Below are 19,627 nucleotides of genomic sequence, written 5' to 3'. Positions count from 1 at the left end.
AGTCAATTCCCCCCGTCCCCCCATTATTCTCCAGTATGTAGTCTCCAATTTAGTAAGTATATTCTTCTTTTATTCGCATTAAAGACTACACACATTCCCAATCCTTGGCATTTACCAAGATTTTCCCTGACCTACACTTCTTTCCCGCTTTGTCTCTGCCTCATTTCCCCCTCACTTCACTGTAAGCTTTGCCTGTCTTGGTCACCACCATTCCAAGGGTACAGGAAATTTTCTAGCACATCATCAGATCTCAGTCAATATTTGTAGACTTTCTGAATGCCCCTCAAGGCTCACTTCAAAACTAATTTCTTTTATAATTACACTATTTTCTTTAAGTTCTTATATACCCACACTCATCTAAGCTTTCATCAACTGATTATAAAGTCACTGAAGATGGAATCTATAATGTGCATCACTTAGCATCTCTCATAGTGTCCTTTTTTAAAAAACAACATATACTTATTATTTTACATTTGTGGAAGTCAGAGGATCAAAATCAGTTTTACTGGGCTAACCTTAAAAAAATCATCAGAGACAGTACCTTGTGTAGCCTCTAGTAGAGAGAATCAGTTCCTGGCTTCTTTCCACTTCCAGAAGTTGTGATAGTCATTGGCTTCTGAATGGTTTACTCTGCTTTTTGTCTCCATCATCACTTTGCTTTATGATTGCTAAATCAGTCCAATGTTTGCATATATTTATATGGTTTGATCTCTCTTTGCTGAAAAACCCAAGCAAATGCAACCATTATTACTTGAAAGCCACTGGAGAAATAAGAAAAGAACTAAAAAAAGAAAAATAACCTTGAGTTATTCTTCTTTTATGTTTTGTCATTATTCTTCTCTTAAAGTTCAGGTCATCAAAAAAGTGGTGCTTAAAAGGCTGAGGTTTCTAAGGCAAAGTCAGTTAGCAGGGTTCATATAACTTCGCTATTGAATTTGTGTTATCCTAAAATTAAATTAGTTATATAAGATTTTGACTTAAAATATAGATATAGGAAAAACCTCTCTTGGGAATGTCCTACAATCTTAACAAAAAATGTTTAAAACTTTATTAGAGTATAGTTGATTTATAATGTTGTGTTAGTTTCAGGTATACAGCAAAATGGTTCAGTTATTGGTATACATATATTCACTCATAGGTTCTTTTCCCATATAAGCCATTGCAGACTATTGGGTAGAGTTCCCTGTACTACACAGTAGATTCTTATTAGTTATCTATTTTATATATAGTAGTGTATATATGTCAATCCCAATCTCTCATTTTTGTCCCTCCTTGCTCCTTACCCCTGTTAACCATAAGTGTGTTTGAGTAAGCTCTGGGAGTTGGTGATGGACAGGGAAGCCTGGTGTACTGCAGTGCCTGGGGTCGCAAAGAGTCGGACACAACTGAGAGACTGAACTGAACGGAACTGAACTCTATTTCTGTTTTGTAGATAAGTTCATTTGTACCTTGTATTAGATTCCACATATAAACAATATCATATGATATTTGTCTTACTATGTCTGACTTATTTCACTCAGTATGACAATCTCTAGGTCCATCCATGTTGCTGCAAACAGCTTTATTTCATTATTTTTATAACTGAGTGATATTCCATTGTATATAGTCACATTATCTTTATCCATTCTGCTGTTCATGGACATTTAGGTTGCTTCCATGTCCTGGCTATTGTAAACAGTGCTGCCGTGAACACTGGGGTGCATGAATCTTTTCTCTGGTGCATGCATGGTTTTCTCTGGATATATGCCTTGGAGTGGGGTTGCTGGATCATATGATGGCTCTACTTTTAGGTTTTTAAGGAACCTCTATATTGTTCTTCATAGTGTCTGTACCAATCTACATTCCCACCAACAGTGTGTCTTGATAATGTGAAGAAAGTAAATACCATGCATTGGGGGAAGGTCCATAATATGAAACATAAAATTCACTGTCATCTACTATTTGCCAGGGACTTTTCTAAAATCTGAGATGCTGGCCTCAATGAACTGGATTCAATATCTTCACTGCCCCTGTGGTGGTGCAGGTGCTCGGTTGTGTCCGACTCTTTGCAACCCCATGGACTGTAGCCCACAAGGCTCCTCTGTCCATGGAATTTTCCAGGCAATAATACTGGAGAGAGTTGCCATTTCCTACTCCAGGGAATCTTCCCAACCTAGAGACTGAACCCATGTCTCTTGCATCTCCTACATTGACAGGGGGATTCTTCACCACTGTGCCACCTGGGAATCCTCACTGTCCCAAGCTACTTACATAACATCTGTCAATATACTTTGATTCTCTGAGATTTGGGCTTCACTTCTGAAACTAAGAGGGTTAAACTAGGTTAGTTCTAGTTTATCTTCCAATCTTACAAGTATATGAAATATAAGTATTTATAAGGTGATGACTGATATTCAATAAGTTCAAACTACCTCACAAAACATAGTCTACTGGAGAAGGAAATGGTAAACCACTTCAGCATTCTTGCCTTGAGAACCCCATGAATAGTATGAAAAGGCAAAAAGATATGACACAGAAAGATTAACTCTCCAGGTCACTAGGTGCCCAATATGCTACTGGAGATCAGTGGAGAAATAGCTCCAGAAGGATGAAGAGCCTGAGCCAAAGTGGAAACAAGACCCCATTTTGGATGTGTCTGGTGGTGAAAGTAAAGGTAGATGCTGTAAAGAACAATATTTCATAGGAACCTGGAATGTTAGGTCCATGAATCAAGGCAGTCTCAAAATGACAGAGTGATCTCTGTTCATTTCCAAGGCAAAACGTTCATTATCACAGTAATTCAAGTCTATGCCCCAACCACTAATGCTGGAGAACCTGGCGTTGAACAGTTCTCTGAAGACCTACAAGACCTTCTAGAACTAATACCAAAAAAAAAAAAATGTCATTTTCATCAGAGCAGACTGGAATGCAAAAGTAGGAAGTCAAGATATATCAGGAGTAACAGGCAAGTTTGGCCTTGGAGTACAAAATGAAGCAGGGCAAAGTATAAGAGTTTTGCCAAGTTATACTGGTCATAGCAAACACACTCTTCCAACAACACAAGAGATGGCTCTACAAATGGACATCACTAGATGGTCAATACTGAAATCAGATCGATTATATGCTTTGCAGCCGAAGATGGAGAAGCTCTATATGTCAGCAAAAACAAGACTCAGATCTGACTGTGGCTCAGATCATGAACTCCTTATTGTCAAATTCAGACTTAAATTGAAGAAAGTAGGGAAAACCACTAGGCGGTTAAGTATGATCTAAATCAAATCCCTTACAATTATATAGTAGAAGTGACAAATAAAATTCAAGGGATTAGATCTGATAGACAGAGTGCCTGAAAAACTATTGACGGAGGTTCATGACATTGTATAGGAGGCAGTGATGAAGACCATCCCCAAGGGGGAAAAAAAATGCAAAAAGGCTGTCTGAGAAGGCCTTACTAATAGCTGAACAAAGAAGAGAAGCGAAAGGCAAAAGAGAAAAGATATACCTATATGAATGCAGAGTTCCAAAGAATAGCAAGGAGAGATAAGAAAGCCTTCCTCAGTGATCAGTGCAAAGAAATAGAGGAAAACAATAGAACGGGAAAGACTAGAGATCTCTTCAAGAAAATTAGAGATACCAAAGGAACATTTCATGCAAAGATGGGCACAATAAAGGACAGAAATGGTATGGACCTAACAGGAGCAGAAGATATTAAGAAGAGGTGGCAAGAATACACAGAAGAACTATACAAAAAGATCTTCATGACTCATATAATCATGATGGTGTAATCACTCACCTGGAGCCAGACATCCTGGAACATGAAGTCACATAGGCCTTACTTAGGAAGCATCACTATGAACAAAGCTAGTGGAGTTGATTGAATTCCAACTGAGCTGTTTCAAGACCTAAAAGATGATGCTGTTAAAATGCTGTATTCAACTGCCAGCAAATATGGAAAACTCAGCAGTGGCCACAGGACTGGAAAACTTCAGTTTTCATTCCAAACTCAAAGAAGGGAAATGCCAAAGAACGTTCAAACTACTGCACAACTGCACTCATTTCACATGCTAGCAAAGTAATGCTCAAAATGCTCCAAGCCAGGCTTCAATGGTACATGAACCGAGAACTTCCAGATGTTCAAGCTGGATTTAGAAAAGACAGAGGAACCAGAGATCAAATTGCCATCATCCCTTGGATCATTGAAAAAGCAAGAGAGTTCCAGGAAAACATCTACTTCTGCTTTATTGACTACACCAAAGCCTTTGACTGTGTGGATCACAACAAACTGTGGAAAATTCTTAAAGAGATGGGAATACCAGACCATCTTACCTCTCTCCTGAGAAATATGCAGGTCAAGAAGCAGCAGTTAGAGCTCCACATGGAACAAAGGACCGGTCGAAATTGGAAAAGAAGTATGTCAAAGCTGTATATTGTCACCTGGCTTGTTTAACTTATATGCAGACTACATCATACAAAATGCTGGGCTGAATGAAGCACAAGCTGGAATCAAGATCGCCAGGAGAAATATCAATAACCTCAGATATGCAGATGACACCATCCTTATGGCAGAAAGTGAAGAGAAATTAAAGAGCCCTTTGTACGGTGAAAGAAGAGAGTGAAAAAGCTGGCTTAAAACTCAACACTCAAAAAACTAAGATCATGGCATCTGGTCCCATCACTTCATGGCAAATAGATGGGGAAACAATGGAAACAGTGGCAGACTTTATTTTCTTGGGTTCCACAATCACTGCAGATGGTGACTGCAACCATGAAATTAAAAGACACTTGCTCCTTGAAATAAAAGTTATGAGCAACCTAGACAGCATATTAAAAAGCAGAGACATTACTTTACCAACAAAGGTCCATAAGGTCAAAGCTGTGGTTTTTCCAGTATCATATATGCATGTGACAGTTGAACTATATAGAAGGCTGAGCACCAAAGAATTGCTGCTTTTGAACTGTGGTGTTGGAGAAGACTCTTGAGAGTCCCTTGGACTGCAAGGAGATCCAATCAGTCCATCCTAAAGGAAATCAACCCTGAGTATTCATTGGAAGGACTGATGTTGAAGCTGAAACTCCAATACTTTGGCCACCTCATGCAAAGAGTTGACTCATTGGAAAAGACCCTAATACTGGGAAGGCTTGGGGACAGGAGGAGAAGGGGATGACAGAGGATGGGATGGTTGGATGGCATCACCGACTCGATGGACATGGGTTTGGGTGAACTCCAGGAGTTGGTGATGGACAGGGAGGCCTCCGTGCTGCAATTCATGGGGTCGCAAAGAGCCGGACATGACTGAGTGACTGAACTGACTGACTGACTGAAAAATGCTGTAGTTATAACTATGAGCATGATCTCTGTATCCTGAGACATCCTGCCTCTCATACCAGGAGGAACAGGGCAGCTCAGTGATCAAATTCATTTGTTTCTTTTGCTATTGTTTAGTCACTTCAGCTGTGTCTGATTCTTTGCAACCCCATAGACTGTACCCCACCAGGCTCCTCTGTGTATGGGATTTTCTAGGCAAGAATACTGGAATGGGTAGGCATTTCCTTCTCTAGGGGATCTTCCCAACCCAGGGATTGAACCTGTGTCTCCTGCATTGCAGATGGATTATTTACTACTGAGCCACCAGGGAAGCCATTTCTTTTGATTGAAGAGTAAAATTACGCTAAACTATCCAGTTACCTGGCATTATCATCCTTATTCTTAGTAACATAAAATATTTAGAAGAAATTTAAACACACAAGTGAATAAACAAAATATGCCCAAGGCTTCTCATGGACAGAGGAGTTTGGTGGATTACCATCCATAGGATTGCAAAGAGTCTGACACAGCTGAAGTGACTGAACAGGCATGCACACACAACATCCAGAATTTTAAGCTCTTGCCTCAAGGACCATGATTTTGGAACAGGTGAAGGTTAAGTAGGGTTTCTGTCAGCCTTTTCCGGTGTTCAACTAGGGCAACTTCATTTAGATATCTGTTTTTCGTATTGAGACTATGCTGCTAACTATTTTGATAACCATTGTTTTACGTTATTAATTTGAATTAAAATTAAATTAATGGATAGGATACTATAAATGTAATCATTGAATTCAATTAGTAATTCATGTTTAGCATGTTTTAATGATATCTATGAACTGTGACCCTCATTATCTTTTGATAGATTAAGGGACTGTGGTATAATAACTCACCTAAATCCTTCAAATAATCTAGTGGTACAGCATTTTAATGCATTCTTCTTGTTGCCTTTGAACTTCCAGAGAGCTCCTGATACTGGAGAATTCTTTATCATGACAGTGTCATTCTCACAGAATGTATTAATTGGTAATTTACAGTTAAAGATAACATCTCAGGGGGCTTTTCATTTTGACATCCTCTTACTTCTCTGGGCTTCCCAGGAGGCACAGTGATAAAAAATCTGTCTGCCAATGCAAGAGACACAGGAGACATGGGTTCTATCCCTGGGTGAAGAAGATCCCCTGGAGAAGGAGATGGCAACCCACTCCAATATTCTTGCCTGGAAAATCCCGTGAACAGAGGACCCTGGTGGGCTACAGTCCAGTCCAAGCGGTCACAGAGAGTTGGACATGAATGAGCAACTGAGCATGCACTCAGTCATTATGTGTTACAAATTAGCAATTAATTAACATTACTTCTACACTGGTCTCTTCCAGGCCAAAAAAAAAAAAAAAGCTTGAACACATTCTAGATTTTTGCTAGTTTAAAAGAGAATTAAGTGTATACCATAAAAGTAAAATTCATTTATAATACAAGAGAAGTTCAAAGCTAACTTTCTTATAAAGCTTAACTCAGTACCTGAAAGCACTATATAAACGGTTCAATATTATACTGGAGTTATTCAGACTAAAAGATTTTCCTTTTTCGGTCACGAAGAAAAACAATGAAAGAAAGAGCAGATGAATTAATATTGTATGGCCTTTGTGCACTAAAAGAAATCCAGTGGGTTATCTCCTAATGCTGAAATGACTCATTTAGAAGCTAAATGTGAAATGAACATAAAGAAAGGCATTCAATAAGAAACACTCAAAGACCATCTTGGGTCACAATATATTTGTCCATAAGAGATCTCACAACTCAATTCACCAATATGTGAGAGAAATGGCCTCCAGTTAGACTGTCCCAACCTTGGTTTACTTCTTGAAAAGGACAGCCTTGTTCTAGCTTGAATTCTAGTTTGGAAAGGAGACTTTGAAGACCTTTCTATGTTTTCCTCTCTAAGAGCTTAAAAGGTACTTTAGCTGGCCTCATTTCACAGGCCTTAAAAACACTTCTTTTTCTTAGGATACCAGCTAGAACATATTGACCAAGACATTTTCCATAAAGAGTCCTTTTCCTGTATTCATGTCAGGTCCTGCCTTGAACTGCCCTTGTGCCTAGAGTTCTAGCAAACTTTTCCCTTGCTCTGACTCTGATATGCTCACAGATACCTTTTACTATTGCCTTAACCAAATTTTGTTAGCAACTGAACTTCAAAGAGCTGAAAAACTAATCTTCAGGTAATGGGTCTTTGACAAGTTTAGAAGATTTACCTAAAGTAAAATACTTTGAATACTTTCAAAGTCAGATATAGGATGATCACATTATATAAACACTCCTTTCAGATTAGCAAACTAAGAAAATCAGAGTCACTAACCTGAGATGTCTGTTAACTTTTGGGGAGTTGTTTAACCTCGGGGGTAAATAAATGACGATTGTCATCCTCTTCCTTGAAGAGACCATTCAGACTGAAAATAGTAAACTTTACTCAAAATCTACTTTTTATTTTTTTACAGTCACAATATTCTTCTCTATGAGGATGGGCATGCTGTGGTGGCAGATTTCGGAGGTGAGATTTCTATGAATAATGCCCCCAGTGACATCAGTTTCTTTCTTCCTTCCTCATCGGTGGAGATATTATAAGATGAACCTGGAAATGGATATCACCCTGACAGCTATATTTCTCTAAATTATTCACATTTCAAGTTATCATGGAGGGGTACTGGGAAGAGTTCTCAATTAGCAAGAGGGGAGTGACATGTGTGTACCTGTGGCTGATTGACGTTGTTGTCTGGCAGAAACCAACACAATATTGTAAAGCAATTATCCTCCAATTCAAAGCAAATAAATTTTTAAAATTTTCAATGCATTTTAAAAGTATGTCTTTTCTTTTCAGTTTTTCCTCTTTTATAGCCTCAGCTAAAAAAAATGGAAGTAAAAATTTAAATAAGGCAGAGGTTTCCTTGGGGTTTCAAACTTTGAGCTGTAATCTCTGACCCTGGTTTTAAACTATTTCCTTTGACATGAATTTGTTTTCTCTTTTCCCCAGAATCAAGATTTCTGCAGTCTCTGGATGAAGACAACATGACAAAACAACCTGGGGTTTGTTGCTGCTCATGTTCCCTATAATTATGAAACAATTAGAATGTGTAAACTCAGCATGAGAGAAAAGGAGATGAAAGCAGCTTTAACTGGAAGAAATGTCATTCTCCCAGGGGCAGGATAATGTTTTATGTCTTTATTTTTAGTAAGCCCCCAAAAGAACTATTTCAAGGCTCTGTTAGAGAAATAGATTAGACATATATTTGAAAAATATTACAGAAAAAGTAACAGAATTTGTTTCAAATCTAATTGAAAAGTACACGGCGGTCATGGATAATTGACTTTCATGTTTAGATCTCCTTATTAAGTGGTAGAGTTAAAATTTAATAGGTAACCATAAAATCCATAGTTTACCTGCATCTATTAACAATTTATAGTTTTCCATTTTAACATTGTAAGGCGATAGGTGATATAGTCAAGCATTAATGTTTAAGAAAAATATAAATTATAACATCTGAAGCAAACATAAATTGTACTCGAAATGTCTGCATTTAGATCCATTACCTGCTTTTCCCTCTCCCCTCTCCACAAAGGAGTGTACTTCTCTTTCTGACATAGCTGTGTTATTTAATTACCCAAGCTTGGGCTAATTTTCTGTTCCTTCCTTTTCCTGCTTCTGCTAACACACTGCTCAATCACTTTTTCTGTTTGTTTCTATTTCTTTTCTTTTTTAGTTTATCCCAAACTTTCATTTACCACTGCCTCAATTCAGGTCTTCCCCATCTCTTTTCTGGACCATTGTTCTAGGCTTTTAATTCCAGTCCTCTCTTCCAGTTCATTCTTTGCAACATCAGCCAGTGCTGTGTTCTGACAATTCACTTCTTCCCGTAAATCGTCAGTGATGCTTAAAATGTTATGTGTGTGTGTATGTGTGCACATTCAGTCCTGTCCGACTCTGCGACCACATGGACTATAGTCCACTATAGTCCACAGGCTCTTCTGTCCATGGAATTTTCCAGCCAAGAATACTGAAGTGGGTTGCCATTTCCTCCTCCAAGGAATCTTCCTGATCCAGGGATTAAACCCACTTCTCTTGCATCTCCTGCATTGGCAGGCAGATTCTTTACCGCTAGCACCACCTGGGAAGCATTAAAATGTTATAACACTCTCCTCCCAGTCTGAACCCAAGACTCTTCTGTGACGTCATTTCCCACTAAACATTTTCTCAAGTCCCCTATGCCCCCTGCAACATACATACAAGCCATCTGGCTATTCCCCAAATAGTTCATTCACTTTCACAGATTTATGAGTATGCCAGGGTTATATTCTCTGCCCAAAAAATCCTTTTATTGCATCCCACCTTGAGAAAGTCTAATTATCTTGCATGACCAAGAAAAGTTTATCCATTTTAAGTACCTTTCGTCCTGTAAACTGCCCCTTCCACCTCCTCCCCACACACTTGTCTGTCTGTGCTTTTGTAGCACTTTTTTCACACTGCTAGGTAGTACTTTCTCATTAGACAAACATTTATGAAGGGTCTACAATGTGTCAGGCATTGTACAAAGGGCCAGGAATACAAAATGTGAATAAAAGCTTGTCTTTGATCTCAAGTAACTCATTTTGTAGTGGGAAAAACCATACGCAAGTAAGGGTGAAAGCAGTATGGACATTCAATGATAGAGATGTGGCAAAGCCTCATGGGAGCTCAGGTAGAATGAACAGGAATAAATCAATTCAAACAGAATGAACACATGAGCAAAGGCACAAGGGAGGGAGAAATGCCAGCTTTCCTTGGGGACTTTAAATAGCTTGGCATTGTTGGCGTGCACTGTGTGAGAAAGACAAAGTGAGAGACAAGTTAAAGAGGAAGGCAGGAACCACATCATGGATTAAGGGCTAAGCGTGCTGGTTTCCCCAGTTAAATTTCATTCATTCAACAGATATTTATGGAATACCTACTAAGTGTCAGGCATTTTTCAAGGAACTGGGAATATTGCCATGAACAAAGCAAAGTTCTTGTGTTTATGGGGCTAATATTCTAATGGAAGAAGATAAACATTGAACAAATTAGTAAAATATATATCAGGTGGTGATAAGTGTTATGAAGAAAAAAACAAAGCAGAGCAGATGAATGGAAAGTGATGGGTGCATAATTTAGATGAGTGAAATAGAAAGACAGCATTTGATAAGAGACCTATGTGGGAGTTCTCCATAAGAGGAGAAGAGCAGTGTAGAGGAGGGAACAGTAAGTGCAAAGGCCCTGCAGCAGGAGAGTCCTTTGTGTGTTCAAGGCCAGATTGACTGGAGTGGAGTAAGAAAGGAGGAGTATGGTAAGATACGAGAAAGGTGGGAAGAGTGGGTCCCTTTTTTGAGAGGACATACAGATCTTATCTGGCGTCTTTGACATAGAGATAGCTAACTCAGTGGACCTCAACCGTGACTGCAGATTGAAATCATTTTGGAAACTTTTGTAAAAGCATTCAACCTGAATCCAGCCCACAGAAATTCTGATCTCATTGTCCTAGGGTTCATCTTGAGTATATGTATCTTTTAAAAGTTTCCCCAGGAGATTCTAAAATGTAGCCAGTACAGACTCTGGTTAAATATCCTTTTGTTGAATGAAATTGAATTGAATTTCACCAAAGCAAGTAACATTCTTCTATCCTAGGAGTGGAGTCTTTAAGCATAGCCCTACTCAAGATTTATTTTGAAGGCTATTTTATTTCTTACTAGTCATGTGGCCTTATATAAGTTTGCTAATTACTCTATTACCCCCTTTGAAAAAAATGGGCATACTGTATGCTTACTCCTGCTGATGCAGTGTTGTGACAAAACTCATAATCTGCTACATAATTGGAGGCTACTTGGAATGTGAAAGCTCATGTGGAAGGATTGCATATAAGCACCATAATCAAACTAAAGACATTCTTGGAAAGCTGCAATTATGCATGACTTCAAAATAATGTAGACACTTCAAAAGAATTATCAGCAGGCAGCACAACACAGAATATCACTAAGAGTAATAAGAGAATACTAGTTTCTTTCAGGGGAAAAACAAAGACAGAAGGTATTTGGCAAAGTTCATGGATATGATTATGAAGCCACGAGATTTTAGAGCTAGAATGGCCTGCCTCCTGTGTTACCCTTGAGGAATCTCAGGTCCAAGAAACATAGGAAACTTTCTCAGAACCACCCAAATAGTTGATAGTAGGGCCACAACTAGAATTTTCTTTCCCTAACTCTAGTATTCTTTTTCCTAAACCACATATAAACCAAATTTATGCAATTGCATCCCATAATGGAAACTTATATTTAAAAATGAAAAAATATACAATTGCAAATAAAAAGAATGTTAATGATGCCATCAAAACATGAGGGTAGAACTTTGTACAGAGAAACTTCTCATGTTTTATGGGCTTGCTTTCAGGAATATTGCACAAACAGCATTTAGAAATAACACCACTGGGCAAACAAAGGAGATATGACTGACCTGATCCTGCCAGTGAGAAATCTCCTTCACATGAATATTCTGGGCACTCCCCTGAGACCCTTTCTCTTCTCAGTCATCAGGGCACTATTTATTGGTCTAATTTAGTGACTTCCTAAATTACAATCTGAAGCTCTAGAGGAGAGATGCTTCTCCCCAGAGTGCATGATTCACACCCAGGGAGGCATAGAGTTCTTGGATGAATCCATGGATGGCTATTCAGAAGCTTGCAAGGCTTCCAGGGGAAAGATCTCAGAGATAAGCAAAACAGTGCCGCTGCTGTGCTCACCATTTTACTCGGCAATTAATATTGTTGCAGTATATTTGGAAGAACTATGGATTTCATGATCTTCCAATGATTAAAAAAAAACCCTTTGAAAAACTAAAAGGCAGAAGTAAACACCATTTCTGTGTAAACGTGCCACTTTATTATTGCACACATTGAGGGCAGTATTGATGTTATTTTATGTTTATATTTTTGAGAACATAGAATACTTAACAAATCCTCGCTGAGAAGAACACTGTCCTACAGTAGAAAAACTAAACCCTTGGTCAATGACGTGTGGATGTTTCTTGACCCGCAGAACCTCCGCTGGATGGCTCCTGAGGTGTTCACACAGTGTACACGCTACACGATCAAAGCCGACGTCTTCAGCTATGCTCTGTGTCTGTGGGAACTTCTCACTGGAGAAATTCCCTTTGCTCATCTCAAGCCAGGTAAGCCAAGCTGCAGTTAAGGTTTCTCTGAGGGAATTCCCTGGTGGTCCAGTGGTCAGGATTCTGTGCTTTCACTGCCAAGGGCCCTACTTGGAGAATTAACATCCCACAAGCTGCAGAGTGCAGCCAGAAAAAAAAAAAAAAAAGGTTTCCCCAATTTCCAGAGTTCTCTGCATTTTCACAAATTCAAGAAACATTGTCCCCCTAAAATGACAGTTCTTGGTGGATTGGCAAGGTGAGAAGTAAAGAAACAGTCTCAAGGTATGTGCCCAATCCAGAAGACTTAATGGCCTATAACTATATGATTTTGGACATAGACACACAGAAGGGTAGGTATATTTTATTATTAAAGTTTAAGGTTTTGATTTATCTGTTGTTAATAAAACAAGCAGATGACTATGGCCATGGGTAATGTGGGTACAAATAATGTAAATAATGCCATGTTTACTTTTTGAGATTTGATTTAGAAGTGCCTTTTTGGTGTGCATATAAGGGTGAGCTGAAAGTAGCAACACATAAAAATTACCTATCAGGTCTGCTTTCAGCTTGTCTCACATTATACAAAGGAGAATGGCTTTTTCTAATTTTGTATTACATATATAGATGCATTTGAAAACTGGGACTTTGGAGTGAGCCTATAATTTTGTTGTTGATTAAATTTGATAATATACATTATACTCTGTGTAACTGCAGAAGTAGTTCTGTGGAGGTAGGGAATCTAATCACAGGGAAAAATGTACAAATATTTGAAGTAAATTTGATTTGCATTTCTCTCCATTTTATTTGCATTGATTTTTTTGTCTGGTCACACTGTTTACTTACTTGTATCCACCATGAGTCTAAAAACCCCTTGACTTTGCATCCCCAAAACTTACCATGATTCAAAAGTAGTTTTCAAATTAAATCATAAAGAAATTTTGAAATGAATTATAGTGTAAGCTCCTTAAGTGGTCACCCTATCAGAATATATCAGAAGTGAAGTGAAAGTTACTCAGTTGTGTCCAAACTCTTTGAAACCCCATGGACTACAGCCTGCCAGGCTGCTCTGTCCATGGGGATTCTCCAGGTAAGAATACTGGAGTAGGTTGCCATGCCCTCCCCCAGAGGATCTTCCCAACCCAGGGATCAAACCCAGGTCTCCCTCATTGCAGGCAGATTCTTTACTGTCTGAGCCACCAGGGAAGCACAAATATGTCAGAAGGATCAAGTCAAAAGGGATGTTAGGGAAAGACATACCTTACAAATGTGGATATTCACACAAGTTCAAAGTCGTAACCAAGATCACAATATATATTAGTACTCATGTGCAGAGCAGTAGCCATATCTCATACTGTCTTTTCAAGGTATTTTCCTCCTAATAACCATATGGTCTTTAATTACACTCTGCATCCTGTCTAACCAAGAACTTTTCACAAATTATATGCTCTGTACATAATTGTCCTAACCTTTCTCTATATGCTTTCATAGTTTTAAATGATGGGATCTGGCCCTTATTATAGTGTGGATAAGAGGACTCTATTTTGAACTGGACAAGAATTGCTGTTTATTTCTTGTTCTCATCTGTTATCATCTCTCTCTACCTCTTAAAATATGATTTCTGTTAAGATTTATGAGTATATTAAAAAACCCACTGTAATTCTAGATATATTGTAGTATTTTTATCAGAGCTTCCCTTGTTCTTCCCTTGTGCTTCTCTTGGGCTTCCCTTGTGGCTCAGCTGGTAAAGTATCTGCCTGCAATGTGGGAGACCTGAGTTCAATCCTGGGGTTGGGACGATCCCCTGGAGAAAGGAAAGGCTACCTACTCCAGTATTCTGGCCTAGAGAATTCCATAGACTGTATAGTTCATGGGGTTGCAAACTGACATAACTGAGCAACTTTCACTTCACATGTTTCCCTTCTTCTCATCTCCTGTATCAATCAGTTCACCTCTTCCTGTGGATTTTACATACTAAGAACATCTTAGATTTATCCACTACTTATCGTCATCCTCCACCATCCTAACTCAAGCCACCATTTTTTGTTATTTAAATTATTGCAGTTGTCATTTTTAAAAAATTATGTTTAATTTATATAGTATAAGTTGAGATATAACTTAAACAGTAAAAGTTACCATTTTAGGCTAATAGTGCAAGGAGTTTTAACAACTATATATAGTTGTATAATCACAACTACAGTCATGATAAACAGTAGTTCTAATACTTCAAAAGTTCCTCCATGCCTCTTTGGAATCAATTCACCTTTCATACCTCCAGCCCCTAGCAACCACTGATCTGAATTATGTCCCTGTAAGTTTGCCTTTTCCAGAATGTCAAATAAATGGAGTCATGTTAGTACATTTATCAGTTATTTATTCTTTCACATTCCTGTGTAATATTCCATTTTGTTGATGTGTGTGTATGAGTGTGTGTGTGTGTGTGTGTGATCCAGAGAGCCACAGGCTTCAGCATAGTCAATGAAACAGAAGTAGATATTTTTTTCTGGAATTTCCTTGCATTCTCTATGATGCAACGAATGTAGGTAATTTGATCTCTGGTTCCTCTGCCTTTTCTAAACCCAGATTATACATCTGAAAGTTCTCGGTATATGTACTATTGAAGCCTAGCTTGAAGGGTTTTGAGCATTACCTTACTAGCATGCAAAATGAGTGCAGTTGTCCAGTAGTTTGAACATTCTTTGCATTGCCATTCTTTGGTATTGGAATGACCCTGTGACCACTGCTGAGTTTTCCAAATTTGCTGGCATATTGAGTGCAGCACTTTAAAAGCATCATCCTTTAGGATTTGAAATAACTTGGCTGGAATTCCATCACCTCTACTAGCTTTGTTTGTAGTAATGCTTCCTATGGCCCACTTGACTTCACACTCCAGGATGTCTGGCTCTAGGTGAGTGACCACACCATCGTGGTTATCTAGGTCATTAAGCCCTTTTTTGTACAGTTCTTCTCTGTATTCTTGCCTCCTCTTCATAATGTCTTCTACCTCTGTTAGGTCCTTACTGTTTCTGTCCTTTATCATGCCCATCCTCACATGTAGTTTTCCCTTAATATCTCCAATTTTCTTGACAAGATCTCTGGTGTTTCCCATTCTATTGTTTTTCCCTACTTTGCATTTTTCATTGAAAAAAGCCTTCTTATCTCTCCTTGCTATTCTCTACAACTCTGCATTCAATTGAGTATATCTCTCCCTTTCTCCCTTGCTTTTCACTTTTCTTCTTTCCTCAGCTATTTGAGAGCCTCCTCAGACAACCACTTTGCCTTCTTGAATTTTTCTTTGGGATGATTTTGGTCACTGACTCCTATACAATGTTATGAACCTCTGTCCATAGTTGTTCAGGCACTCTGTCTATCAGATCTAATCCCTTGAATGTATTTACCACTTCCACTGTGTAATCATAAGGGATTTGATTTAGGTCATACCTGAATGGTATAGTGGTTTCCCTACTTTCTTCAAATTTGCAATAAGGAGCTCAGATCTGAGCCACAGTTTCAGCTCCAGGTCTTGTTTTTGCTGACTGTATAGAGCTTCTTCATCTTCAGCTGCAAATAATATAATCAATCTGATTTCGGTATTGACCATTTGGTGAGAAATGCCCAGCTGGATGAATAACAAGCTGGAATCAACATTTCTGGGAGAAATATCAATAACTTCAGATACACAGATGATACCACCTTAATGGCAGAAAGTGAAGAGGAACTGAAAAGCCTCTTGCTGAAGGTGAAAGAGGACAATGAATAAGCTGGCTTAAATCTCAACATTCAAAAAACTAAGATCATGACATCTGGTCCCATCACTTCATGACAAATAGATGGGGAGAAAATGGAAACAGTGACAGACTTTGTTTTCTTGGGCTGCAAAATCACTGCAGACAGTGACTGCAGACATGAAATTAAAAGACGCTTTCTCCTTAGAAGAAAAGTTATAACAAATCTAGACAGCCTATTAAAAAGCAGAAATATCACTTTGCCCACAAAGGTCCATATAGTCAAAGCTATGGTTTTTCCAGTAGTCATGTACAGATGTGAGAGTTGGACCATAAAGAAAGCTGAGCACTAAAGAATTGATGCTTTCGAACTGTGGTGCTGGAGATGACGCTTGAGAGTCCCTTGGACTGCAAGGAGATCAAACCAGTCAATCCTAAAGGAAATCAACCCTGAATATTATTTGGAAGGACTGATGCTGAAGCTGAAGTTTCACTACTTTGGCCTCCTCATGCAAAGAGTGACGCATTGGAAAAAACCCTGATGCTGGGAAAGATTGAGGGCAGGGGGGAAAGAGGGTATAGAGGATGAGATGGTTGGATGGCATCATCAACTCAATGGACATGAGTTTGAAGAAACTCCAGGAGATAGTAAAGGATATGGAAGCCTGGTGTGCTGTAGTCCATGGGGTCGCTCAGTCAGACACAACTGAGTGACTGAACAACAACAACAATGTGTAAAGTCGTCTCTTGCGTTGTTGAAAAAGGTGTTTGCTATGATCAGTGTGTTCTCTTGATAAAACTCTGTTAGCCTTTGGCCTGCTTTATTTTGTACTCCAAGACCAAACTTGCCTGTTACTCCAGTTATCTCTTGACTTCCTACTTTTTCATTCCAATCTCTTATGATGAAAAGGACATCTTTTTTTTGGTGTTAGTTCTAGAACGTCTTGTCAGTCTTCATAGGACTGGTCAACTACAGCTTCTTTGGCATCAGTGATTGAGGCACAGACTTGGATTACTGTGATATTGAATGGTTTTCCTTGGAAATGAACTGAGATCAATCTGTTTGTTTTGAGATTGGACCCAAGTACTGCATGTCTTGTTAACTATGAGGGCTACTTCATTTCTTCTCAGGGATTCTTGCCTACAGTAGTAGATCTAATAGTCATCTGAATTAAATTCACCCATTCCCATCCATTTTAGTTCACTGATTCCTACAATGTCGATGTTCACGCTTGCCATCTCCTGCTTCACCGCCTTGAATTTACCTTGATTCATGGACCTAACATTCCAAGTTCCTATGTAATATTGTTCTTTACAGTATCGGACTTTACTTTCACCACCAGACACATCCACAACTGAGCATTCTTTCTGCTTTGGTGCAGCCCTTCATTCTTTCTGGAGCTATTAGTAATTGCCCTTCACTCTTCCCCAGTAGCATATTGGATACCTTCCAACCTGGGAGATTCATCTTCCAGTGTCGTGTTTTTTGCCTTCTCATACTGTTCATGTTCGTGGGGTTCTTGCAGCAAGAATACTGGAGTGGCTTGCCATTCCCTCTTCCAGTGCACCATGCTTTGTCAGAACTCTCCACTCTGACCCGTCCATTTTAGGTGGCCCTGCATGGCATGACTCATAGCTTTATTGAGTTATGGAAGCTCTTTCACCACAAGGCTGTGATCTATGAAGAGGTGTGTTGATGTACCTTGGTTTTATTTATCCATTCACAAGTTGATGATCATCTGAGTTATTCTCAGTTTGGTGCTCTTATGAATGCAATTGCCAAAACCATTTAGGTTTTTGTGTGTTTGTTTTAATTACTCTTGGACAAATATATATGATAATTACCAGATATTACAGTAAGATTTTTTCCAAGGCATCTGTACCACTATGCCTTGTATGAGAAGTGTATGAGAATTTCAGTTGATACACATCTTTGCCAGCACTCTTTTTATTGTCTACTTAAAATAAATTATTAAACAATTTGAGTAGGTATATTATGGTAAATACTTGTGGCATTATTTTATGTTTCTCTAATGACTAATAATATTGATAATTTTATGTGTTTATCTGCTACTCATATCTCTTTCTTTGGTGAATTGTTTAAATTATCTTTTATACTAATAAGAGTATTTAGATTCTAGTTAGACTCTTTCATCTGCTATGTGTTTTGCAAGTAGTTTCCTCTAGTCTGTGACTTGCCTCTTCATAATCTAACCAATGCCTTTCGAACAGCAAAAGTTTTTTTTTTAATTTCAGTGAAATTTACCTTATCAAACTTATAAATATTTTTATGTATCCTATCTGAAATATTCTTGCTACACTCAAGATCACAAATATTTCCTCCTGTGTTTACTTATAGGAATCTTACAGGTTTAGGTTTTATATTTATAAGATCTATTAGAATTACTTTTTAATGGTATAAGGTAAGAGTTGAATTTGTATTCTTCTTAATTTTTTTAATATGTATGCCCATTTTTTAGCATGATTTATTTAAAATACTTCCTTCATCTATTAAGTTATTTTGATACTGTTATCAAAAAATTAATTGACCACATATGTATGGACTCTGTTCTGTTCCATCAGTATAAGTCTTCCCTTATGCCAATATCACACTATATTGATAAGTTATAGTGAATGTGAATCCTCCAACTTTGCTCTTCTTTGTTAAAATTGCTTTTGCTATTGTAGAGTTTTTGTTTTTCCATATAAATTTTAGAACCAGCTTGTCTATTTCTACAAAAAAATCTTGCTGGAATTTTGATTGAATTGCAGTGACTCTGTAGAGCAATTTGGGAAGAACTGACAACTTACACACATTGAATCTTCCAACTGATAAGCAGTATCTCTCTCCCTTCATTTAGGTCTTTGATTTCTGTCATCAATGTATTTGTAGTTTTCATCATAGAAACCTTACACATTTTTTTAGATTATTTCTATGTATTTTGTGTTTCTTGATGCTATTTTAAAGGTTTATTAATTTCAATGCATAATGATTTTTGTAAGTGTAGAGATATAATTAATTTTTAACAACCTAGTGCCCTACAAATTTGCTAAATTTACTTATCAGTTCAAGTAGCTTTCTTATACATTTTTGGGGATATTAAACATAGATGATTATGTCATCTCAGAATAAAGAATATTTTACTTCTTTCTTCCAAATATGTGTATTTTTCATATATTTTTCTTGCTTTCTCACACAGGCAAGTGTCTCTAGTACAATACTGAATAGAATTAGTGAAATATATATACCCTATCTTCATCTAAAGTTTTATCCACCACCACCTTAGTTCCAAGTGCCATCTTTATCACTTTACTGCAGTAGCTCTTTGACCATTCTCTCTTTGTTCTCTTCCTCTCCAATCTCTGTACATCCACTACAATGATATTTTAAGAATATAAATGTAACTATGTTACCATTGC

The 19,627-nt window shown here is 38.0% G+C and overlaps 1 protein-coding gene across 1 annotated transcript in view; it reads left to right on the top strand.

Moving 5' to 3' along the window:
• The window catches only part of TNNI3K (TNNI3 interacting kinase), a 340,280-nt gene that overhangs the window by 214,226 nt on the left and 106,427 nt on the right, over positions 1–19,627 (top strand). Inside the window, exons 20-22 of the mRNA XM_081490211.1 lie at positions 7,777–7,829; positions 8,310–8,362; positions 12,374–12,506. Of these exons, the coding sequence (XP_081346337.1) occupies positions 7,777–7,829; positions 8,310–8,362; positions 12,374–12,506 (239 nt within the window). The remainder of the gene's footprint in view (positions 1–7,776; positions 7,830–8,309; positions 8,363–12,373; positions 12,507–19,627) is intronic.

This window comes from Giraffa tippelskirchi, chromosome 5 (assembly GCF_054371585.1).
Source record: "Giraffa tippelskirchi isolate mGirTip1 chromosome 5, T2T-mGirTip1v1.2.pri, whole genome shotgun sequence".
Taxonomy (NCBI): Eukaryota; Metazoa; Chordata; class Mammalia; order Artiodactyla; family Giraffidae; genus Giraffa; species Giraffa tippelskirchi.
This window is presented reverse-complemented; position numbering and strand designations above follow the sequence as displayed.